Genomic DNA, 27,461 nt, shown 5'->3' on the forward strand with positions numbered 1-27,461 from the left:
CTTACGTTAAATCATCTTTATTTCTTATGATTGAATGGCATTTCGTCTTTGTTGCTATTTACTAGAAATTGTTAAGAGAACAAACACAAAAGTCAATCTTAATATCTTATTTTTAGTGGTAGATTGTCTTGAAGCTGCTGCACGTTTTGAAGGCATAAATTACACCAAAAAGGTTGTATTGAAAATTAGTTTTCAATTAGAAAAGCATGATTAAGTATTAAAACTGAGTTTGTACACACAACTTTAGGTTAGTTTATCAATTTCTTCTTTTATACACTGCAACCACGTCGTCATCATCTCGAATATTGTGCCATGAATCGAGTTTCCAATCAGGATGATCTTGAAGTTGAAGTGGCTCAGGTTCTGAATATCTTCCTGGAATTCCTGCTGGACCGATGATAATTAAACATGGACCTTTATAAGCTCCAATATACTTCTCGAATATTTTTTCGCTATTGAAGTAGCAAAACATAATTGCATGGTCTTCTGGAATAGCCGGCAGTTCACTTACAACAAAATGTGTATCAATAAAACGGGGAGGTGAATATTCACTTGTCCACCATGGCTCATCTACTTCATAACCACTTATTTCAACGCCTGGAAACAGAAGAGTTATAATTTGTAGGATTACTTACGATTAAAATGATTTGGCTCATTTGTCTAGCCTAAAATGGGTAAAAGTTAAAAGAAGGTGGAATCTGATTTAAGAATGATAAATAAAAGAAAACATCTCTAAACTAGACCTTCCCATCTGCTCTATTTATTATTTTTATTTTTTCTCGAACGCATTGGAATCAATTACTCAAATAAAATCTCTAGGAGAAGATGATATTGCAAAATTCTATTTTTTTTAATACTTGGAAAATTTTTCAAAATCCTTCTGTTCCAGATTTATTAAATTTGACTAAAAATGAAACGAATTGCGGATAAAAATCGCAAGCCTAAATTTTAAGTTTTGATTATTATATAACTTCATTTCGGTTTGTCTTGGGTTTTAATACGAATCTTTCCTACTCTTTAATTTAATTAAGAAAAAACTTTCCGAAAAAGACGTTTTTTAAAAGAAAAGTAAAGGCTATATTAAGCCTAAGAGCAGAAAAAATAGAAACCTAAGCAAGTTCAAACTCAAAACGACCAGACATTGCGTTAAAGAATTAATGAAACACAAAACGAAGGGAAATTAGATAAACAATTATAACAAACCAACATACAATAGGTACTAATATAAATAAATATATAAATCTGAAAACGAGTAAAAATTAAACTCAACATGCAAATCAAGCTTAAAACGAAGAAAACTACCACAAAGAAGAGTTTGGATACTGCCTCCTTCCCTAACTTTAAAGGTCTAAAACCTACTGCGTCGTTGGCGCTTTACTAAAAACTGTGTGTGTCTTGAACAGTCTTGGAAAGAACTAATAAAAACAAACTGAATATTTGATATATAATGATATTAGTTGTTGAAAGCTCATCAATTCAAGATTATATTTCAGTGTAATTTTTGTTTTCATTTTCAATGATGTAATGACTAGAAAAGAAAATATTTGTAATATAATTTGCTTTCAGTGACGCGCCAATGACGCAATGGCCTTTAGACCTTTACAACTAAGGGAAGGGGACAATAGCGAAACTCTTGTTTGTATTGGAACTATGTTTTTCTTGAACAGTCTTGGAAAGAAATAATATAATTAAACTGAATATTTCATATACTAAGAATGCTGATATCAATTGTAGTAGGCCGAAAACCCACTACGTCATTGGTGCTTTACCTAAAATAAATTATATTTCAAATAATTTCTTATGTGCTTATTACAACATTCATAATAAAAATAAAATTAATTTTGCGCAATGGATTTGAGCAATATGCATCTCGATATCAACCTACGTAATAATTGTTTGTTATGGTTTCACACATTATAACTTTGGTGTTTGATGCTTTGTATCTCGAATAAGAAGTCTTTTAAAGAAAATATTAGGCCATATTAAACCTAAGAACAGAAGAAATAAAAACCTACAATAGTTCAAATTCAAAACGACCAGAAATCACTGTTAAAGAATAAATAAAACCCAAAAACAAACAAAAATAAATAAATATTTTCTTTGGGGGGGGGGAGAAAGGGCAGGTCATGGAGGGCTAGGGGTCAGATATCGCTAATAATTTTTTGAGAGGAGGGGGTTAAGCCGTGGAGATCTGGGGGTCAGCTCCCATTAGTTTTAAAATAAAATATTTTTGTGGGGAGGGGGATCAGGCCGTAGAGAACCAGGGGTAAGCTCACAAAATTTTTGAAATAAACCACCATTTATAGTTTTTTGGAGGGAAGGGGAGGGCCATGGATTGCCAGGGGTCAGCTCCCATAATTTTGAAAATAAAGTATTGTTATTTTTTTTTTCTGGGGGGGGGGGGTGTCCTGCCATATAGGGCAAGGGGTAAGTCTTCTAAAGCTTTCGGACAAAATATCGCCAATAATTTTATTTTGGGGGGAGGGAGTGGGGGGATCGGGCCGTGGAGGGCCAGGGTTACGTCCCATAATGTTTGGGACTAAATATATATATTTTTTTTTGGGGGGGGGGGGGAGGGGCTGGGTCATGTATGTAGGGCCAGGGAGTAGGGGAGCCTCTCTAATTTCAGGACGAGATTTAATGTCCTTGGTAAAAGTGTTATTTCTAAGTCAATCACAGAGCTAGAAACACTGGACGAGATGACGACAAAGCCCCAAGCTCATTGAATACTGCCGGGTGTTACATCAGGGCAGATTTCTGGGAATTGATTAGCAATGGATTTGCGCAATATGCATCTCAAGATCAACCTAACGTAATAATTGTTTGTTATGGTTTCACACATTATAACTTTGGTGTTTGATGCTTTTGTATCTCAGTCAATAAATTCAATTTGATTGTCAGTTGAATCAATATAGAACAAAAACTTCAATGATGTATGGTGTTATAGATTGTGAATTCATTGGTTTAAAGAAGTCAGGTTGCGGTGTAATTTTTGAATGTATATTTTTATTGTTGGCAATAGATCATAGTGTTATCTCTTTCTATCACTGGCACATCAACTATAATATGTATGCTTACAATAGAGACAAGTGGAGTATGACATTACGGATTATAAACAAACTAGGCTTATATGATAGAGTGATCCCCCCATTCTATGAAGGAGGGAAGGATCTATCCACGGTACAACAGCAAGTCGGAGAAATATGTAGTTTTTCGTGTGACAGCACTATACGTGAAAGCCAATGTACCCACTGATAAAATGTATTATTGTTATAATTATGCTCAAACACAATAAAATTGTTTCGAAATCGAAAATGTTCCCTTTATTTTTGCTAAATTTATTTAGGTATGTTATCGAATATTCTTGAAGTAGAACGAATCGTGCTTAAGTCTAGAGTCAACAGTCAGAGTGTTTCCCCTCCCAACATTACTTTTCGACTTTATATTTATCCCAACACAAACCAATATTATTCAAAGGCTTTATTTTGTCAATTCAATGCATGTTCTTTTCTTAATATTCCTCCTAAAACCATTATCTGTTTGTCACAATTCCACCTTGGGACATTTTTGCATCTCGTCCAGAATTGATTACATCATTAGCGGTATCTAATAATGATAAAAAGTTATATCATTTTCATAGGGGTGAAACAAAGCTCGATATTATTCACATTTTTAATTGGAAACTATGAAGGGGATAATAGAGTTAAAAGGGCGTATTAGTTAAGGTAAGTCTGAGAGGATGATAAGTCTTGGGCAACTTGACATAAATGTAAAAATAACATCACTGGTATCAAAATATGGAAACGATTAGTGATGTCAAGAAGATTTTTTGACTTAACTTGACTTTTCTTCTTAGGTGACTTTTGAAAACTTTAATATATTTTAAAGAGATGATGGACGATTCAAGGGCTCATTGGGTACATTCTTATGCCCTTCTTTTTCAAAATTAACTAGTGAAAATATTAAACAATTTAGGTGACTTATGAAAACTTTAATGTTTTTCAGGGAGGTGGTGGATAATTCAAGGGCTCATTGGGTACATTTTTTTGCATCTCGTCCTGAATTGATTGCATTATTAGCGGTATCTAATAATGATAAAAAGTTATATCATTGTCATAGGGGTGAAACAAAGCTCGATATTATTACTATTTTGAATTGGATTGTATGAAGGGGATAAAAGAGTTAAAAGTGCGTACCAGTTAGGGCAAGTCTGATAGCATGATAAGTCTTAGGCAACTTGACATAAATGTTAGAATAACATCACTAGTATTAATCTATGGAATCGGATAGCAATGTCAAGAAGATTTAGTAACTTAACTTGGGTTAACTTCTTATGTGTCTTATTAAAACTTTGGTATTTTTTAGGAAGGTGGGGGACGATTCAAGGGCTCTTTGGGTACATTCTTATTCCCTTCTTTTTCAAAATTAGCTATTGAAAATATTAAACAGTGTAGGTGACTTAGGAAAACTTTAATATTTTTTAGAGAGGTGGGGGATCATTCAAGGGCTCATTGGGTACATTTTTATGCCCTTCCTTTTCAAAATTACGATTTTTTGGACTTACAATTTCTTATGAATCTGAAAATGACATGAAATATGCTTGCAGATTTACCAATCGTACTCTATACTTGCTCGTAGACACGACGCGGCCTTCCCAGTGGTACTCTATGGCAGGTTATCGACACTACCTAGTTTATTGCATGTTTTTCGGTCATGAATCATTGTACAGTCGAAGGATAAACACATAAGTCGTATCGTTAAAAATTTGAAGATGGAGTATTTTAAGATAGTGTGTTCACATGAGAGTGTTATTGTAGCATTGAATGCTGACAGGGAGAAGTATTTGAACTACGAAACAAGTACAAGTGGTAGCACTATTGGAAATCTATGCGTTCATTGTCATGAAAGTAAGGAATTAAATTTGTTTGGCAAAAAAATTCAACTCTAATGATGGTGGATATGCGAGATTGAGATCTCCGGAGATAGTTGCACTCAAAGAGAATGCCAACATAAAAATAATAGTTGATGAAGAGGGGCATCTTCTTGCTAGAGCTTGTGGTAACATGTTACCGAGCATTACACCCCATCATCAGCTTTCGGGTATTAGCATTCAACGGAAGATCGAAAGAAGACAGGCATACTCTTCTACTAATGTCATAAGCAATATCTTGTCTACGTGCAGGAACTGTTACCTGTGTAAAAATAATGTGGTAATAGACAGTGAAATTGCTGGCAAAACAAAAATGACATTGGCAGAAAATATCACTAAGGAGTATAAAGATGAATTAATGAACAACAAAGTGCCAACAAACGCTGTTACTACTATTGATCATATAGTTAATGGACCTAATAATATCAAGTACGAAGATATTATTGAACATTTAGGTGACACACCAGTAAAAATAGTGTATGACACACAACGGAATAATGATTATTCTATTGATTACGAACTAAGAGAAGACAATAGCTACAGCGTCAAGAGAGAGCATGATGAAGTATTTTATGGAACAGATCCAAAATGTCCAAAGTTGTTCAATGACATTTATAATGTATAATAATGTATGCAACATATTTTTTATGTTAATATTCTACATGAAATTATTTCAATAAAAATATTTTATGCATTACTTTAACATATTCCCATTATTCTTAGGGTATAATAGAACGTCAAACGTTTAGAATATCTATTAAAAATTTGGAGATGTAAGAAAAGGGTAATTTTCAGAAACATAGATACTACTACTACTAACAGGCTCATAGCGGGTATATTAGAAAATGAGATAGTTTAAAAGAACTTTTACTAAAGTCTGAGAGAGATAGATGAGCTGAATTTTGTAAATCGAAAATCTCCACCGACAAGCAAACACCCCGTCCAGACGCACAGACAGAGAGACTTTTCAGTTTTAAGAAACAGAAACATCCACATTTAAAATACATCCGATTTTACTAAAAGCATTTGATTTTTAATAAAATCATAACAAATTCTTTCTTGAATTCACCTCTTGGATACACAATACAGAGATTTTATTCAAGAAATTATTTAAAAAATTGTAAGTAACAAACTCTATCTTGAATTAACCTCTTGAATACAAAATACAGAAATTTCATTCAAGAACTTATGAAAAATTGTAAGTAAGTAACAAACTCTTTCTCGAATTCAACTCTTGAATACACAATCCAGAATTTTCATTTAAGAATTTATGAAAAATTGTAAGTATGCAACAAACTTTTTCTTGAATTCACCTCTTGGATACACAATAAAGACATTTCATTCTGTGGAGAAATTTTTTCTCCAGTATGTTGGAGAAGACATTTCAATATTGTTTATCCAAGAGGTGAATTCAAGAAAGAGTTTGTTACTTACTTACAATTTTTCATAATTTCTTGACTGAAATTTCTGCATTGTGTATCCAAGAGGTGAATTCAAGAAAGAGTCTGTTACTTACTTACAATTTTTTCATAATTTTTTGAATGAAATTTCTGTATTGTGCATACAAGAGGTGAATTCAAGAAGGAGTTTGCTACTTACTAACAATTTTTCATAATTTCTTGAATGAAATTTCTGTATTGTTTATCCAAGAGACGAATTCAAGAAAGAGTTTGTTACTCACTTACAATTTTTCATAATTTCGTGAATGAAATTTCCATATTGTGTAACCAAGAGGTGAATTCAAGAAAGAGTATGTTTCTTCCTTACAAATTTTTCATAATTTCTTAAATGAAATATCTGTATTGTGTATCTAAGAGGTGAATTCAAGAAAGAGTTTGTTACTTACTTACAGTTGTTTCATAATTTCTAGAATAAAATTACCTTATTGTGTATCCAAGAGGTGAATTCAAGAAAGAGTTTGTTGCTTACTTACAATTTTTTAATAGTTTCTTGAATGCAATTTCTGTATTGTGTATCCAAGAGGTGAGTTCAAAAAAGACTTTGTTACTTACTTACTATTTTTAATGATTTATTGAATGAAATTTCTGCATTGTTTATCCAAGAGGTGAATTCAAGAAAGAGTTTGTTACTCACTTGAAATTTTTTTTATAATTTTTCGAATAAAATTCCTGTATTGTGCATACAAGAGGTGAATTCAAGAAAGAGTTTATTATTTAGATACAATTTTTTCATAGTTTCTTGAGTACAATTTCGGTTTTGTTCATCCAATAGGGGAGTTGAAAAAAGAGTTAGTTACTTACTTACAATATTATCTTAATTTTTTGATTGAAATGTCTTTACTGTGTAGCTAAGAACTAAATTCAAGAAAGAGTTTGTTACTTACAGTTTTTTCATAATCCCTTGAATAAAATTTCTGTATTGTGTATCCAAGAGGCGAATTCAAGAAAGTGTTTGTTAGTTACTTACAATTTTTCCATAATTTCTTGAATGAAATTTCTGTATTGTGTATCCAAGAGGTGAATTCAAGAAAGAGTTTGTTACTTACTTACAATTTTTTCATAATTTTTTGAATTAAATGTCTGTATTGTGTATCCAAGAGGCGAATTCAAGAAAGAGTTTGATACTTACTTACACTTTTTTATAATATTTTGAATGAAATTTCTGTATTGTGTATCCATGAGGTGAATTCAAGAAAGAGTTTGGGACTTACTTACAATTTTTTCATAATTTCTTGAATGAAATTTTTGTATTGTATATCGAAGAGGCAAATTCAAGAAAGATTTTGTTAGTTACTTAAAATTTTTTCATAATTTCTTGAATGAAATTTCAGTATTGTGTATCCAAGTGGTGAATTCAAGAAAGAGTTTGTTACTTACTTACAGTTTTTTCATAATATCCTGGGGGAAATTTCCGTGTTGTGTGTCCAAAAGGTGAATTCACGAAAGAGTTTGTTACATACTTATAATTTATCATAAATTCTTGAATGAAATTTCCGTATTGTGTATCCAAGAGGCAGATTCAAGAAAGATTTTGTTAGTTACTTACAATTTTTTCATAATTTCTTGAATGAAATTTCTGTATTGTGAATCCAAGAGGTAAATTCAAGAACGAGTTTGTTACTTACTTACAATTTTTTCATAATTTCTTGAATTAAATGTCTGTATTGTGTATCCAACAGGCGAATTCAAGAAGGAGTTTGATACTTACTTACAATGTTTTAATAATTTCTTGAGTGAATTTTCTGTATTTTGTATCCATGAGGTGAAGTCAAGAAAGAGTTTGTTACTTACTTATAATTTTTCATAACTTCTTGAATGATATTTTTGTATTGTGTATCCAAGAGGTGAATTCGGGAAAGAGTTTGTTAGTTACTTACAATTTTTTCATAATTTTCGAATGATATTTCTGTATTGCGTATCCAGGTGGTGAATTCAAGAAATAGTTTCTTACTTACTTACAATTTTTCATAATTTCTTAAATGGAAATTCTGTATTGTTTATCCAACAGTTGAAATCGAGAAAGAGTTTGTTACTTACTCACAATTTTTCATGAGTTCTTGAATGAAATTTTTGTACTGTGTATTCAAGCGGTGAATTCAAGAAAGAATTTGTTACTTACAATTTTTCATAATTTCTTGAATGAAATTTCTGTATTGTTTATCCAAGAGGTGAATTCAAGAAAGAGTTTGTTATGACTTTGTTAAAAATCAAATACTATTAATAAAATCATATGTATTTTAAACGTGGATGTTACTGTTTCTGAAAACTGAAAAATCTCTTTGTCTGTGCGTCGGACGGGGTGCTTGCTGGTCGGTGGAGATTTTCGAGTTAAAAAATTCAGCTCATCTCTCTCTCTCAAACTTTGGTAAAAGTTCTTTAAACCTATCTCACTTTCTAATATATCCGCTATGAGCGTGTTAGTATTAGTAATATCTATATTTCTGAAAATTCCTTTTCCTACATCTCCAACTTTTTAATAGATATTCTAAGCGTTTGACGTTCTAGCATACCCTAAAAATAATGGAAATATTTCAAAGTAATGCATAAAATATTTTTGTTGAAATAATGTCATGTAGAATATTAATATAAAAATATGTTGCATACATTATTACACATTATTAATGTCATTGAGCAACTTTGGACAATTTGGATCTATTCCATAAAATACTTCATCATATTTTCTCTTGATGCTGTAGCTACTGTCTTCTCTTAGCTCGTAATCAGTAGAAAAATCATTATTCCACTTTGTGTCACACACTAGTTTAACTGGGGTGTCACCTAAATATTCCATATACATTTCGTCTTTGTTATTATTAGGTTCATTGATTATATGATCAGTAGTAATAAAAATGTTTATTGGCACTTTGTTTTTCATCGATTCATCTTTGTATTCCTTAGTGATATTTTCCGCCACTGCTCTTTTTATTTTTCCAGCAATTTCACTGTCTATTACCACATTATTTTTACACAGGTAAAAGTTCCTGCACGTAGACAAGATATGATTTATGATATTAGTAGAAGAGTATGCCTGTATTCCTTTGATCTTCCGTTGAATTCTAATACCCGAAAGCTGACGATGGGGTGTAACACTGGGTAATATGTTACCACAAACACTAGCAAGAAGATCTCTTCATCAACTGTTATTTTTATGTTGGCATCTCTTTGAGTGGAATCATCTCCGGAGATCTCAATCTCGCATATCCACCATCATGAGAGTTGAATTTTTTTTTGGGTACTCCATGTCTATGTATATATACTATATCTACTTTCGCAGCGAAGCATAATTGGTCCTCAAATTTAAATTTACTCAAAGATATCACGTATATAGCATATAATTCTTCCCACTCGAGACAAAGGCGAGTTCCTCACGTGATTTCTACCGCAATGTCATAATAATTCATCATTCGTCATTCACTTGGTGTGATCCCAATCTGTATCACGGGTTTTTTTGTTCTTCTTCCTGGGATATTTTATACATGTATCCCGAGAAGGAATATCTATCGGATCCCATCTGCTAAAAAATCGAACTTCATCCTCAAGATTGTGTATTTTATTCGGAAGTTTCTCACAATTCTTCCAAATTGAATAATGGAATATCTGATTTGCATTTGACAATTACAACTTTATCAATGGGTACATTGCCTTTCATTTATAATGCTGTCACACCAAAAAAAACTACATATTTCTCCATCTTCCTGTTGTACCGTAGATAGATCCTTCCCTCCTTCATAGAATTGGGGGATCACTCTATCATATAAGCCTATTTTTTTATAATTCGTAATGTCATACTCCACTTGTCTCTATCTTAAGCATACATATTATAGTTGATGTGCAAGTGATAGCAAGAGACTTTAGTATGATCTGTAGCCAACAATAAAAATGTACATTCAAAACTTACACCGCAAGCTGACATCTTTAAACCAATAAATTCACAATCGAGAACATCATACATCATGGAAGTTTCTGTATTATCTTGATTTAACTGATATTCAAATTCAATTTATTGACTGAGATACAAAAGCATCAAACCCGAAAGTTATAATGTGTGAAACCATTACAAACAATTATTACGTAGGTTGATATCAAGATGCATATTGTGCAAATCCATTGCTAATCAATTCCCAGAAATATGCTCTAATGTAACACCCGACAGTATTCAATGAGATTGTGGCTGTGACGTCATCTCGTCCAGTATTTCTAGCTCTGTGATTGGCTTAGAAATAAGCCTTTTACCAAGGACATTAAATCGTCCTGAAATTAGAGAGGCTCCCCTACTCCTGGGTAAGCTCCCTTAAGCTGATCACATTTGACTCTTAAAAAGGGCATTAGAACTTTTGATTTCCAATCGAAGGACCTCTCTCTGAAGCTTATTTGGTCACTTTTTTGTATAGTATGTGCCTCTGGTAGAAAACAAATAAATAAATAGCAAAATATTGAAGCCTTATGGCCTTTACTATAGGAAACGCTATAGCGCTGCCTCTGAAAACTTATTTTTCAGACGTTTCTAAAACAAAAAAATATTTCTTTTTGTTTTGATTGCTTAAATTATTTGATTCGGCTAAAAAAAAATGTCGGCTAAATATTTTAATTTAGATTCTTAAGCTGCGCTAAAGTGACCTGACTTTTGTATTTGATTGTACTTTATATAATTCTAGAACAAAAAGGTTAGATATTTTGTTCTAAATGTTTAAGGTAGATTGACTCATGAAACACAAAGACCATTATATTGGGATATTATGTTTTTTTCAAAAAATTCTGAGAAAAAAATTTAGCGTAAAGAGCAAGTTATTGAGGAGGGGGCAGTCCCCCTCATATTCGTAATAATTTCTGATCGTTTTAAGTTTTAATGCTTTTCCTAAGTTTCAGTCGGAAAAACTTGTTGTTGGGACCTTTTACCCGGCTTATCAGAAAAATGTCCTTTTTGTAAATTTAACTTATCATATCTTCAATGTTCAAACTCAGGACTGTTCTTTTACCCAGTGACGTCCTGAAAGAATTCGTTAATTAATCTAAGCCTGAAAATAAATACGAGCGATGACTCATACAGGTTTAATCCAGAGCCGAAACCTACGAAGAATGCTGGGTAATTATAATTTTGACTCAGCCATTCAAACAGAGGTTCAGAGAAGTGCGTGCAAGGGCACATCTTAAAGTGTATTTATTAATTGTAAGAGTTTTTGTGTACAGTTCCTATATTGCCAGTTTTTGTGTACAGTTCTTGTTCAAAGCACAGTAGAGAGAATATACTGTAGCAACTTTTTCTCTAAGACATCACATATATTTTATACCGCGCGTAAAGACTCTGAGCCGTGTCGTCACAGCCTAGTTCAGTTGGTACTCAGGTTTTTCATAACCTCTTCGTTATATGTACATTAGATCTACGCGTGCCCGAAGGCGGAGTATGATTCTTTTGGTATTTTAGATCGGTGTCACATATTTTTAATGGAAAGTATAGCCTTTGTCGCTACTGTACATTCTCGTTACTGTGGTTCAAGTTGAAAAGGAAGATTTCTTTATTTTATACCTTGGCATTTTTGATTAGACTAGGTAGGGTTTGAGTCTAGAGAGAGGCTGAGATTAGATTAGCTTGATTTGAGAACAGAAACCTATACTAAGCAAAAGATCTTTCCCCGAGAGAACAAAGAGTAGGCTACTGGGAAGTTTAATGCTTATGGTGCCTGGGGAACATTTATTGTGGAACATTTATTCCATGGGAAAAGTACACTCATTTTTTTTTTTTGCAAACTGTTAGAGACAGGACAAGTAGAAATCTGAGGTGCGTAGAAGTTACCCTGACTCCTGAAGTACCGCCATGTTTCACTTGTGGAATTACATTATTCTCCAATATCGGCGGAGTCGTGAGTTAAAACCCCCTCCCCTGACTACACTTGTTTTTTCTAAATGTAATTTATTATGTTTCTTTTAAATTAGGCCGGAAAATCCAGCTCCCCCTCCATAGAAGACTCCTTCCCCCAGGAAAAATTCCTCCATGGAGAGATCCTCATAATAGCAACCACCTGTCTGTCTAAACTTCTTTGAATGTAATACTCGGATGAAGTTGTAAACCTTTAAAACCCTTTCTCACTTGGTATAAACCCAAAATATCCTAGGTCTATTTTAAATTAAATTATCAATTGAATCCTTTAAGTCCAGTTTTTGGCCCTAACTTTAAATAGAGCCGTATTTTCCTACTTGCAAACTTCCCCATTTAGTTTATTAGAAGTTTGAGTCTTGCGGAAAGTTTAAGGTAGACCCTTGGGTTTATTCTGAATAATTTAGAGATACTTGATCAAATAAAGATTAATTAGATCACAGCAAAGGGTTGTGATCACCTTTGTAAATAACTTAAGGTTCGTGTTAGATTTTACCTCATTCAGTTGTGGGTCTTATAATTTCGTCTTTATACTTCCTTTTAGTTAAGACTAGGTTTTTCTAAAAACCAACATTATTAAAGGATAAAAAAAATCTAAAATTTATTAAATTAAAGAACTCAAGGTAGTTTCTTCCCAGAAACAATAATTGATAGAATAAATTTACAATAACCTCGGGTTTAATGTGGAAAACCCACAACAAAGAGTGGAACATTTATTAGATGTATATTTTTTCCCAGGTTTGTGTTTCGTGGAGCTTAAGCAAAGAGTTTATTAAACAAGTCACACAACCAAATTGGAATTCCTTTGACTCTAGTTTTTCTTTCCTCCTGCTTAGACTCTTCTAACGTTATACGATAGTCTGAATCCTCAGGAGATCTTATTCCATTTTGCTCGTTTTTTATCTACCTGATCCTTCCCCGGCCGTAATTACAGCTCGGTGGTCTTCATGCTATACAAAGAAATTAAGGAAAAAGGAGTACTATTAGACAGGCAAAGAGTTTAAAATCTTTCCAGTCTAGGGAGATTCAATCAAGGATTTTCCCTGTTGAAGTTAAGATTTATCTGAAGTCCAAGGAACACTGACTAATTTCGCAAGAAATAATATAAGTTGTAACTAATCAAGAGTGGTTATTCCGAGATTTGGCTCACCTTAGACGCCTTTAATTAGCCTTCCCGCATACCATTCGGAATACTTTGACTAATCAAATAAAACTCGTAATGGTAGTGTTCTCGTTTTTAACGTAATTAGTTGAATTTACTTGAGTTTATAATTTGGACTAAAGGATTCTAATACCACAGGACCCAAGCATTGACTATCTATTCAAGTGTAACATATTAAATTAGAAATATTCAGTAGCCACAGGCTTAAAATAAACTTCTTTTTTTTTATCTAGGTGACGACGCTTGAACCATAGAAAAGACCGCTTGGAACGACAGACATACACTAACCATATTAGATTATACAAATCTGAAGAGAACCATTGAGGAAATTTTATATAATAATTGGTATTACAAAGTTTTCTCCTCTTTTATTGACTTTAATAATAAAATCAAGTTGTCACCGAATTTTGAGAACGAAAAAACTAAATCGCCTCAGTCTAGTACGCAACCAATTGATTGATTGTTGCCTTAAGAAATCTGGGTAAAAAGGTTTATAAATAGAGATTAATACGTTCAGAAAGAGCGTTTAGAGGGAGAGGTTTACCCAGAGCCTGCCTAGAGCAACAATCAGACTTAGTTTCTAGTCCTAAAAATAGGAAAATCTTACAACTGGTGGAAGTTGTACTCAATTTTGGCACAACTGGTGTCAGCAGTGCTCAAGTTCGTTACAATTTCCGTTTAAGTGGGGGAGGATAAATAAATTTATAAAATTTGGTCAGATTTAGTCCTCTTTCTCTTGCAAGAGATGTGTGTTCAGTTTGTCCGGTGGTTGTTCTGGCCTAACAGCAAGGAAAAGGTTTGAACAGTGTTCATTTGAGTAGTCGTTTTGAACAACTTGAACTTGAATATAATTTTTGATAGCTTTAACCATTCTAAATGTTGTTTCTTCTCTCTTCTCCTTTTTATTTCTTACAAATTCCAATTTCCGTATTTTCTGTACCTTAAGTCGTTTTAGCACTAGTGCCATAGGTTAATCATCTTTAAGAGTGTGTGATCATACTACTAGCCTGTAGCTTTAATTTAAGGAGAGATATTGAACTAATCCTTACGCAATTTGTAAACTAATTCACTGTAGTAACTTAAAACCCTTTAAAAGTTCAAAACGTTTCCCACAATAAGGATTTATAAAGAAAGAACCATCATGAGTTCTAATGAAAACCAAATCAAAGAATTAGAAATAGCGATAGAAAAAGCTCAGGAAGACAAAATCAGATTTAACTGAGTGCAGAATCTAGAATAATCACTCTAGAAGAGCAATATAGAGGCAGCCCTATCGCAAGTAGAGTTTAAAATTTGCTCGTAGAATAAGCCTCTCCCCTCCCCCATCTCGTTGCTAACATACCAAAATAATATTCACTTATGGATCAGAAATCTTAAACAAATCCAAAGGGGTTTAGAAAAGAGTAATCCTGCTAGTCAAGATTTGCTAGATTGATTAATCAAGACTGATTAATCAAGCTATTTGCTATGCACGGGGAGAAAATCATAGATTTGTCTAGATCATTTAGAAAGACTTCTAAAAGAAGCCTTTTTACATGAAAAACCATCTGCACAAAAACTCCAAAAACTTTTATCCGAGAAACAAAGACTTTCTGAATTAGAACATCAATTATACTCCTGAATTATGGGGAAGACGCTTGATTATGCAAAAAATTCTCTTAGTGTAGGGAGATGACAAAACTATTAATATTTTTAAAAGTGGTATGCTACCTTCAATCAGAAGGAGAGTATTGGAACAATCTAAACTAACAGACGATAAGGATGAAATATTAGTGCTAGCAAAAAGATTTAATGTATAGTGACTTCTCAGAAATGTCTTTGGGAGCACAGGTGGTTAAAAAAAGAGACAAGACTTCCCCTGGAGAAGAAAGAGTAACTCCAGAGTAGAATTTAAGAACATAAGAAATTATATTCACACCCCAAAAAAATGTTTTAAGTTTGGAGAGAGTCTGGCAATTTTAGAATAGATATGTCAAGTCCAACTAGAGGTAATTATTCCAGAAATAATGTTAGTGGAGGAAAAGACACTCGCATAAAATGCTGGAATTACGGGGGTCCACATAAACGATCAGAACGTGAAAAATCCCAAACATGTGTCCGCTGTGGTGAAACAGAACATAAAGCAAAATATTGTTTAGCTCCAGCTACCTTCAACCAATCACAAGAAAATTTTTAGGGTAATTTTGACGAAAGTACTGCTGCCTCAGGGCAATTGCTGGGGAGCCACCAGATAATGCAGGCCCTGACTCATTAGTTTGTATAGTTCGGTTAACTTTTAGGAGTAGGCCTAGTGTGACTGGAAGTTACGAACAAGTCATAACAGGGATTCATAGTCTTTATAGGGAAGTTGATGAGGCCCTATTTAAGGATGCAAAAAAGGGTTCCGTCCATATGGATGTGAAAAAGGGTTGCATTCCAGCGCACAAAGGCTGCAGTTGCATATGCTCACAGAGTATTTATGATTATGAACCTGGATTACAGTCTCCCACGCTAAAAATTGAGACAAACAAAGCAAGCACAATATCGAAATGACTTCCAAAACATATAAATAGCAGGATACCGAAAATTTTCAAGGGTTTGACATTTCGGGTAGAACTCAGAACCAGAAATCTGGAATTTGGAAAAGAAAGGGATTCCCTTTTTAGGTAAAGGTTAGGAGATCTCTATTTGGTTCCCATGGACACTTTTTTATGCAATGGATTATTCCGACAAAAGAAAGTGAGGCGTCAATTTAAGATCATTTTACCAAAAAACTAATTAATGGAGTTATCAGTAGTATTGATACTATTGATATCAATTACACATGGAATTACGCAAGAATATACAGTGCAGTTTGACGAGCACATTGCAAAAAGCAACCAATTCTTTTATATTATATACCTATAAAGTGAAAAAACACGTTTTGAAAGTATAATTGAGATTGTATAACGCAACCAGACGGGTTTTTGAAGGCACTTTCATCATAACGTGTTTTTTTTTACCAAAAACTAGAAATTGTCAACCTTTTCAAAGAGAGTGAGTAGAACCTGTCAACAATTTTGATAACCTCTAGCTTAAAGGCATCTCAGCGAGTTTGATTAAGAATACAACATGTCTAGAATTGATGCCATATGCTGTTGAATCATTTATCAAAAAAATAACTCTATTTGCAAAAAAAAGGGTTTAGCATTTGCGAATTGGGCTCTATGAACGATATTAATTAATGTTTGAATAATAATAGCGTGAATGATTCTAATTAGTGACTGGATCGTATGAAGATGGAGAAAAAGGGTTAAACTGATGATTAACATGATTTGCAGTTGAGGTAACCCCGAAGAGCATGGTAACTCATAGCTTATTTATTATAAATTTGGAACAATATCAATCTATGGAAATGGTTAACGATGATAAAATGGTCTTATGACTTGACCTAGCTTTACTTCTTCGATGTGTTCTTTATAATACACAAGTGGCGTTTGGAAAGTGTTGTCAATTTAAAATAGAGTTTAACGTTATAGTATACTAAAAAATTGACACTAAGAGAGATGTAGATGGCAAGAAAAGAATTTTAATAATGGATAGCTTTACTTCTTCGATGTGTTCTGTATAATACACAAGTGATGTTTGAACACTGTTGTCAGTTTAAAATAGAGTCTAACGTTGTATTATAAAAAAGTTGATACTAAGAGAGATGTAGATGGAAAGAAAAGAATTTTAATAATGAAATTCAGAACAAACCTTAGAAAGCCTTGCAAATCAAGTAGTAAGGTGTATTTGAGTACGAACCATCAAGGATCATAAGCACCAACGACCCTAACCACCTGAGAACTCAACCCCCCAAGGTCCCCTATCCCCCAACTCGAAGGGCGCCGCCCTCCCCTCCAACATTTTTGCCCTATCCCCCCATTTTTTTTGATTTTTTTGTTTGAATTTTTTTTTAACTTTTTTTATTATTTTTTAACATGATATATTTTTTTCAACTTTTTTTTACATCTCTTAGAATGACATGAAACATACTTAAAACAAAAAAAAAATCAAATTTAATATTTTCCAAACTCAAATGGGAATGGTATAGACATGTTGGTCATGACCTTTACTATTAGAAAAATAATGTTTGTAGTAGCACTTTTTTTATTGGACTAAAATTTTTTTGGACTTTGAAATTATTCAATTTTTTTTACGTATCTTAAATTGACATAAAAATATGCTTACGGCTCTAACAATTGTACTCTATGCTTGCTCAGAGACAAGATGCGGCTTTCCCACTGGTATTTTATGGCGGGTTATCGACACTATTTAGTTTATTGCATGTATTAAATCAGTATTTTTTATGCAGTGGAACGATAAACACATAAGTCACATCTTTAAAAAAAAAGTGAAGATGGAGAATTTTAATAAAGTGTGTTCACATGACAATGTTATTGTAGCATTGAATGCCGAAAAGGAGAAGTATTTAAACTATGAAACAAGTACAAGTGGTAGCACTATTGGAAATGTATGCATGCATTGTCATGACAGTAAGGAATTAAATTTCTTTGGAATACCGAAAAAATTCAACTCTTATGTTGGTGGATATGCAAGATCTCCAGAGATGATTACACTCAAAGAGAAAGGCAACATATAAATAATCGTTGATGATAGAGGACAAGTCCTTGCTACTATTGCAGGTAACACATTACCTACTGATACATCCTATTGTCAGCTTTTGGGTATTAGCATTCAACAGAAGATAAAAAAAAAAGAAAGGCCTACTCTTCTACTAATATCATAAGCCATATCTTGTCTACTTGCTGAAACTGTTACCTGTGTAAAAATAATGTAATAATAGACAGTGAAATTGCCAGAAAAATAAAAAGGGCATTGGCAGAAAATATCACTATGGAATATAAAGATGAATCGGTGAAAAAATTTACCAGGCAACGTTACTGCCATTGATCAAACAGTCAATGAACCAAATAATACCAAAGACGAAAAGCATATTTAGCCTGTCGATGACACACCAGTAAAAATTGTGTATGACTCAAAATGGAATTATGACTACTCTACTGATTACGAACTAAGAGAAGGCAATAACTACAATATCAAGAGAGAACATGGTGAAGGATTTTATGGAACACATTCAAAATATCCAAAGTTGATCATTGATATTAATAATGTATTATAATATATTTTTGAATTAATATTCTACATAGCATTATTTCATTAAAAATGAAGTATGCATTACATTGTTATTTGTTCATTATTTTTAGTGTAATTTAGCATAAAAAAACGTTTAGAATGTCTATTAAAACATCGGAGATGTAAGAAAAGGAATTTGCATACATCTATTGTCAGACACATGGGATAACATTGACAAAATCTAGGTATAAGAATGAATAAATTAATTATTAACATCAGTTGTTGGATATTTCATTATGAAAAAATTGAAAGTAAGTAAGTAACAAACTCTTTCTTGAATTCACCTCTTGGACACACAATACAGAAATATAATTCAGGAAATTATGAAAAAAAAATTTAACAAATTCCTTATTAGCATTATTCATCGATTGAATTCGTCTCCATCAACATCCTTTGACAGATATATCGAATAAAATTGGCAAAATGTTAATATAAGGGTGAATAAATACTTTATCAACATCCTTTATCGGATGAGTCGGATAAAATTGACAAAATTTAAGTATCAGAGTGATTAAATTCCATATCAACATCCCTTTCTTGGATATATGGGATAAAATTTACTAAATCTAAGTATCAGAGTGAATAAATGCTTTATCAACATCATTTGTCGGGTATATCGGATAAAATTGACAAAATCTAAGTATCAGATTGATTAAATTCTGTATCAACTTCCATTTCTCGAATGATTGGGATAAAATTGACAAAATCTAAGCGTCAGAGTGAATAATTTTTTTATTAACATCTTTTGTCAGATACAACGAATATAGTTGACAAAATCTAAGTATCAGAGTTAATAAATGCTGTATCAACATCCTTTGTCGGATATGTTGGATAAAATTGACAAAATTTAAGTGTCAGAGTGAATAATTTCTTTTTTATCAACATCTTTTGTCAGATACATCAAATATAATTGACAAAATCTAAGTATAAGTGTGAATATATGTGTTATGAACATCATTTGTCGGGTATATCGGATAAAATTGACAAAATCTAAGTATCAGATTGATTAAATTCTATATCAACATCCATTTTTCGAATACATGGGATATAAATTGACTAAAGCTAAGTGTCAGGCTGAATATATTTTTCTTATCAACATCTTTTGTCAGATACAACGAATATAATTGACAAAATCTTAATATCAGATTGATTAAATTCTATATCAGCATCCTTTGTCGGATATGCTGGATAAAATTGACAAAAGCTAAGTGTCAGAGTGAATGAATTTTTTTAAAAAAACACCTTTTGTCAAATACATCAAATATAATTGACAAAATCTAAGTATCAGAGGGATTTAATTCTATATCAACACCCATTTCTCGGATACATAGGATAAAATTGACAAAATCTAAGTATCAGAGTGAATAATTTTTTTTTATCAACATCTTTTGTCAGATACAACGAATATAATTGAAAAAATTCAAATATCAGATTTATTAAATGCTTTATCAGCATCCTTTGTTAAATATCTCAGATAAAATCTAAATATCAAGAGTTATTAAAATCTATATCAACGTCTCTTTTCCGATATACAGAATATTATAACCGAAATCTAACTATCTGAGTGAATATATACTTTATTAACACTTTCAGCTAGATGTGTCAAATAAAATTAAAAAAATATAAGTATCAGAGTGATCAAATTTCATAACAACATCTTTTTATCGCATACATGGGATAGAATTGACAAAATGTAAGTATCAGAGTGAATAAATGCTTTATCAACATCCTTTAAATGCATTATCAACATCATTTGTCGGCTATATCGGATAAAACTGACAAAATCTAATTATCAGATTGATTAAATTCTATGTAAACATCCCTTTCTCGAATACATGGGATAAAATTGACAAAATCTAAGTGTTGGAGTGAATAAATTTTTTTTATCATCATCCTTTGTCAGATATATCCAATAAAATTTGACAAAATCTAAATATCAGAGTGAATAAATGCTTTAACAACATCCTTTGTTCGATTAGTCGTATAAAATTGACAAAATCTCAGTATCGGAATGATTATTCTATACCAAATCCTTATACCAAATCCAGAAGAATTCTATACCAAAATCCTTACACCGGATACATAGGATAAAATTGACAAAATCTATTTGTTAGAGTGAATAATTTTTTTTTTCAACAACCTTTTCCAGATACATTGGATAAAACTAACAAAATCCAAATACTTTAATAAATACTTTATCGGCATCCTTTGTCGGATATTTTGGATAAAATTGACAAAATCTAAGTGTCAGAGTATGAATAAATACTTTATAAGCATCCTTTGTCGGAAATGTTGAATAAAATTGACAAAATCCAAGTATCAGAGTGAATAAATGCTTTATCAGCATCCTTTGTTGGATATGTCGGATAAAATTGACGAAATCGAAGTGTTAGAGTGAATATTTTTTTTATCCACATCCTCTGTCAGATACATTGGATAAAATTGACAAAATATAAGTATCAGATTGAATAAATGCTTTATCAACATCATTTGTCGAATATGTAGGATAAAATTGACCAAATCTAAGTAGCAGAGTGAATAAGTTCATTATCAACATCATTTGTCGGGTATATCAGAAAAATTGACAAAATCTAAGTACCAGAGTGAATAAATTCAATATAAACATTCTTTTACGGGTATATCGGTTTCAATTGACAAAATCAGAGTATCATTTAGAATTCATGTTTTATCAACATCCCTCTCTTGTATACAGGGGATAAAATTGACAAAATCGCAATACCAGAGTGAATAAATTCATTATCAACATCCTTTGTCGGATATGTTGGATAAAATTGACAAAATCTAAGTATCAGAGCGAATAAATTCTTTATCACCATCCTTTGTCGGATATGTTGGATAAAATTAACGAAATCTAAGTGTCAGAAAATGAATAAATACTTTATCAGAATCCTTTGTCAGATACGTTGGATAAAATTGACAAAATCTAAGTATCAGAGCGAATAAATGCGTTATCAGCATCCTTTGTCGGATATGTTGAATAAAATGAACAAAATCTATGTGTTAGAGTGAATAATTTTTTTTTATCAATATCCTCTGTCAGATGCATCGGATAAAATTGACAAAATCTAACTAACGGATTGAATAAATGCTTTATCAACATCATTTGTCGAATATGTCGGGTAAAATTGACAAAATATAAGTACCAGAGTGAATAAGTTCATTATCAACATCATTTGTCGGGTATATCAGATAAAATAGACAAAATCTAAGTACCGGAGTTAATAAATTCATTATCAACATCCTTTGTCGGGTATATCAGATAAAATTGACAAAATCTAAGTATCAGATTGAATAAATGCTTTATCAACATCCCTTTCTCGGATACAGGGGATAATATTAACAAAATCTAAATACCAGAGTGAATAAATTAATTATCAACATCATTTGTCGGCTAAATTAGATAAAACTGAAAGAATCTAAGTATAATAGTAATTAAATTCTATATCAACATCTCTTTCACGGAAACATGAGATAAAATTGACAAAATACGAGTGTCAGAGTAAATAAATGATTTATCAAAATCCTTGAAATGAAATATCAACATCATTTGTCAGCTATATCGGATAAAATTGACAAAATCTAAGTATCAGATTGATTAAATTCTATATAAACATCCCTTTCTCGAATACATGGGATAAAATTGACAAAATCTAAGTGTTGGAGTGAATAAATTTTTTTATCAACATCCTTTTTCAGATATATTGAAAAAAATTTGACAAAATCTAAATCTCAGATTGAATAAATGCTTTAACACCATCTTTTGTCCGATTTGTCGGATAAAATTGACAAAATCTCAGTATCAGAGTGATTAAATTCTATATCAACATCCTTATCTCGGATACATAGGATTAAATTGACAAAATCTAAGTGTTAGAGTGAATATTTTTTTTGTATCAACATCCTTTGCCAGATACATTGGATAGAATTAACAAAATCTAAGTGTCAGAGTGTGAATAAATACTTTATCGGCATCCTTTGTCGGATATGTTGAATAAAATTGACAAAATCTAAGTATCAGGGCGAATAAATGCTTTATCAACATCCTTTGTCGGATATGTTGGATAAAATTGAAAATATTCAAGTGTCAGAGTGAGAATAAATACTTTATCAGCATCCTTTGTCGGACATATTGAATCAAATTGACAAAATCTAAGTATCAGAGTGAATAAATGCTTTATCAGCTTCTTTTGTCGGATATTTCAGATAACATTGACGAAATCTATGTATCAGATTGAATAAATGCTTTATCAGCATCTTTTGTCGAATATATCGGATAGCACTGTCAAAACTTAAGTACCAGAGTGACTAAATTCATTATCAACATCATTTGTCGGGTATATCCGATAAAATTGACAAAATCGAAGTACCAGAGTGAATATATTCATTATCAACATCCTTTGTTGGGTATATCAGATAAAATTGACAAATTTAAGTATCAGGTTGAATAAATGCTTTATCAACATCCCTTTCTTGGATACAGGGGATAAAATTGACAAAATCTAAATACCAGAGTGAATAAATTCATTATCAACATCCTTTGTCGGATATGTTGGATAAAATTGACAGAATCTAAGTATCAGAGTGATTAAATTCCATATCAGCATCCCTTTCTCGGATACATGAGATAAAATTGACAAAATCTAAGTATCAGAGTAAATAAACGCTTTATCAACATCCTTTAAATGCATTATCAACATCATCTGCTGGCTATATCGGATAAAATTCACAAAATATAAGTATCAGATTGATTAAATTCTATATCAACATCCTTTGTCGGATATGTCGGATAAAATTGACAGAATCTAAGTATCAGAGTTATTAAATTCTATATCAACATCCCTTTCTCGGATACATGGGATAAAATTGACAAAATATAAGTATAAGAATGAATAAATTCATTATCGACATCCTTTGTCGGATATGTCGGATAAAACTGACAGAATCTAAGTATCAGAGTGATTAAATTCCATATCAACATTTTGAATCTGTTTCATAAAATAGTTCACCATGTTCTCTCTTGATTTTGTAGCTATTGCCTTCTCTTAGTTCGTTATCAGTAGAATAATCATTATTCCATTTTGAGTCATACACAATTTTTACTGGTGTGTCATCGACAGGCTCAATACGCTTTTCGTCTTTGGTATTATTTGGTTCATTGACTGTTTGATCAATGGCAGTATCGTTTCCTGGTACTTTTTTTTCACCGATTCATCTTTATATTCCACAGTGACATTTTCTGCCAATGCCCTTTTTATTTTTCTGGCAATTTCACTGTCTATTATCACATTATTTTTACACAGGTAACAGTTTCGGCACGTAGACAAGATATGGTTTATGATATCAGTAGAAGAGTAGGCCTTTCTTTTTTTTATCTTCTGTTGAATGCTAATACCCGAAAGCTGACGATAGTATGTATCAGTAGGTAATGTGTTACCCGCAACAGTAGCAAGGAGTTGTCCTCTATCATCAACGATTATTTATATGTTGGCATTCTCTTTGAGGGTAATCATCTCTGGAGATCTCAATCTTGCATATCCACCAACATAAGAGTTGAATTTTTTCGGTACTCCAAAGAAATTTAATTCCTTACTGTCATGACAATGCATGCATACATTTCCAATAGTGCTACCACTTATAATTGTTTCATAGTTTAAATACTTTTCCTTGTCGGCATTCAATGCTACAATAACATTGTCATGTGAACACACTTTATTAAAATGCTCCATCTTCTTTTTTTTAAAGATATGACTTCTGTGTTTATCGTTCCACTGCGTAAAAAATACTGATTTAATATATGCAATAAACTAGATAGTGTCGATAACCCGACATAAAGTACCAGTGGGAAAGCTGCATCGTGTCTCTGAGCATGCATAGAGTACAGTTGTTAGAGCCGTAAGCATATTTTATGTCATTTTAAGATACGTAAAAAAAAATTGAATAATTTCGAATTCCCAAAAAAAATTGTCCAATAAAAAAAAAGGGTTACTACAAACTTTATTATCCTAATAGTAAAGGTCATAACTATCATGTCTATACCATTCTCATTTTGAGTTTGGAAAATATTAAGTGTGACTTTTGTTTTAAATATGTTTCATCTCATTTGAAGACATTTAAAAAAAGCTGAAAAAAATATATCATGTTAAAAAAAATAATAAATAAAAGTTAAAAAAAAATTCAAGAAAAAAATTCAAAAAAGGGGGGAGGGGGCCAAAAAGTTGGAGGGGAGTCGGGCGCCCCTCGAGTTTGGAGATAGGGGACCTTTGGGGGGTTGGGGTCTCTGGTGGTTAGGGTCTTTGGTGCTTATGATCCTTGATGGTTCGTACTCACATACACCTTACTACTTGATTTGCAAGGATTTCTAAGGTTTGTTCTGAAATTTATTATAAAAATTCTTTTCTTGCCATCTACATCTCTCTTAGTATCAACTTTTTAGTATACTATAACCTTAGACTCTATTTTAAACTGACAACACTGTTCAAACGCCACTTGTGTATTTTACAGAACACATCGAAGAAGTAAAGCTATCCATTATTAAAATTCTTTACTTGCCATCTACATCTCTCTTAGTATCAACTTTTTAGTGTACTATAACTTTAAACTCTATTTTAAATTGACAACACTGTTCGAACGCCACTTGTATATTATACAGAAAACATCGAAGAAGTAAAGCTAGGTCAAGTCATAAGACCATTTTATCATCGTTAACCATTTCCAAAGATTGATATTGTTTCAAATTTATAATAAATAAGCCATGAGTTAACATGCTCCTCGGGGTTACCTCAACTGCAAATCATGCTAATCATCAGTTTAACCCTTTTTCTCCATCTTCATACTATCCAATCACTAATTAGAATCATTCACGCTATTATTATTCAAACATTAAATAATATCGTTCATAGAGTCCAATTCGCAAATGCTAAACCCTTTTTTTTGCAAATAGAGTCAATTTTTTGGTAAATGATTCAACAGCATATGGCGTCAATTCTAGACATGTTGCATTCTTAATCAAACTCGATGAGATGCCTTTAAGCTAGAGGTTATCAAATTCTTTGACAGGTTCTACTCACTCGCTTTGAAAAGGTTGACAATTTCTAGTTTTTGGTTAAAAAAAAAACACGTTATGATGAAAGTGCCTTCAAAAACCAGTCTGGTTGCGTTATACAATCTCAATTATACTTTCAAAACGTGTTTTTTCACTTTATATGTATATAATATAAAGAATTGGTCGCTTTGCAATGTGCTCGTCAAACTGCACTGTATATTCTTGCGTAATTCCATGTGTAATTGATATCAATAGTATCAATACTACTGTCATCCATTTAAATACATTTTAGTCCTTTTTTTGTAAGGGCTCAGATGGGAGCTTTCAAAACCTTAAATGAATTAAGACAATGGTGTGGTTTCGAAAATATGTTCCGCCAGGTTGAGGAGCCAGCAAAGAATCGAAATCTCTGCTTAAGAAGAGGTAAAGTTAGTACTATTTAGCCCACACTTAGAGAGAATATTTCCCCTAGTGATAGTAGTAATTTGTGATTTTTATATATCTAACAAAAAATATAATTTCGGTATATTCGAAAGGTTCGAAATTCCGTTTCCGGTACTATACCTCATAAATTTTTTTCAAATAGAGAACTGGTATACATTTTTTTCTTAGGATATCTTTGTTATATGCGTTTGGGTTTTTAAGTCTTACATTGTTGCTGAATTTTCTTCTGGAGCCTTTAAATACTCCTTTGAGAATTCACTTACAATTTGGGATAATGTCTCTAAAAACCTCTTCACAGCACATTCATATCTGTCAATAAGGCAAGAGTTATGGCTGAGCTACCATCTTTCTTGGATTAACGCCACGCTTGAATTACAGAAGCAAAAACTGAAACCTCTGAACAACACATTTGAAACCTCTGAACAACCTATTACATGTAACAACACATTAGACATGGCTACTCAATAATTTTGCACTTTTATCCATAATAGGACTCTCTCTAGTAGGGCTAATATTCTAAAAATTGAAAAAAAAACTATTGAGAGACTATCGAGACCAAAGGTCGCAGGGGTTGCATATAGAATTAACCAAGAAGAAATTGAGTTACACTGATTCTTAGTAAATTTGTGTTTCTGTTCTTTTTATTCTTTTTAAAACATAAAATTATGCTAAGAATTTACGTGGGGGAGATTTTTAAGAATGACTGTTATTGTACTTAATAAATTTATTTATTTTTAGTAACTTGATTGTGTTAAAAGTTGGAATCCCCTTTGCTTCAATATATCAAAAATGAATTGACTATTTCAAATAAGCCTAAAATTTAACGTACCTAAGGTTTGTATATTGGCCATCACAAATTACCTATTCGAAAATCTTGAAGTAAATTTAGCTTGTTTTAAGTATTGAACAACATTTTAAACCCGTGGGAAATATTTGAATTCTGAATTCAGTCAAGTTTTGTAGAAGAATATATTGAATGTCGTAAGATGTTGCGATATTACAAGTTTAGAATCTAGGCCCAAAATACTGGGAAAAACTACCTTTTAACAGAAAGTTTGGGATTGGCTAAAAGGACGGAAGAGAAAAGTAGCTAAGCGAATCAAAATTAAGTCAAAATTAAGTCTAAGAAGTTTAGCCTGTCTGGCTCAACTTCTTTGAATGTAGCACTCAGATAAAGTTGTAAACCAGTAAAACATTTTCGTCACTTGGTCTAAACCCAAAATATCCAAGGTCTGTGTCAAATTAAGTTATCAATTGAATAATTTAAGCCCCCCTTCTTTACCCTAACTTTAGTTAGAGCCGTATATTCCCTTTTGGAAACTTGCCCATTTGGTTTATTAAAATTTTGAGTCTTGCGAAAAATTTAAGGTAGC

At 32.1% G+C, this 27,461-nt stretch overlaps 1 protein-coding gene across 2 annotated transcripts in view; it reads right to left on the minus strand.

Moving 5' to 3' along the window:
* Nucleotides 1–173: 173 nt before the first annotated feature.
* The window catches only part of LOC148956898 (uncharacterized), a 46,960-nt gene continuing 19,672 nt past the window's right edge, over nucleotides 174–27,461 (minus strand). For both annotated transcript variants that reach the window (XM_089096745.1, XM_089096736.1), the window contains exon 4: nucleotides 174–597. In XM_089096745.1, coding sequence (XP_088952871.1) covers nucleotides 257–597 — 341 coding nt within the window. In that variant the 3' untranslated portion in view covers nucleotides 174–256. The remainder of the gene's footprint in view (nucleotides 598–27,461) is intronic.

The sequence above is a fragment of the Artemia sp. Qi Xiang Cuo genome, chromosome 1 (genome assembly GCF_049724085.1).
Source record: "Artemia sp. Qi Xiang Cuo chromosome 1, ASM4972408v1, whole genome shotgun sequence".
NCBI lineage: Eukaryota > Metazoa > Arthropoda > Branchiopoda > Anostraca > Artemiidae > Artemia > Artemia sp. Qi Xiang Cuo.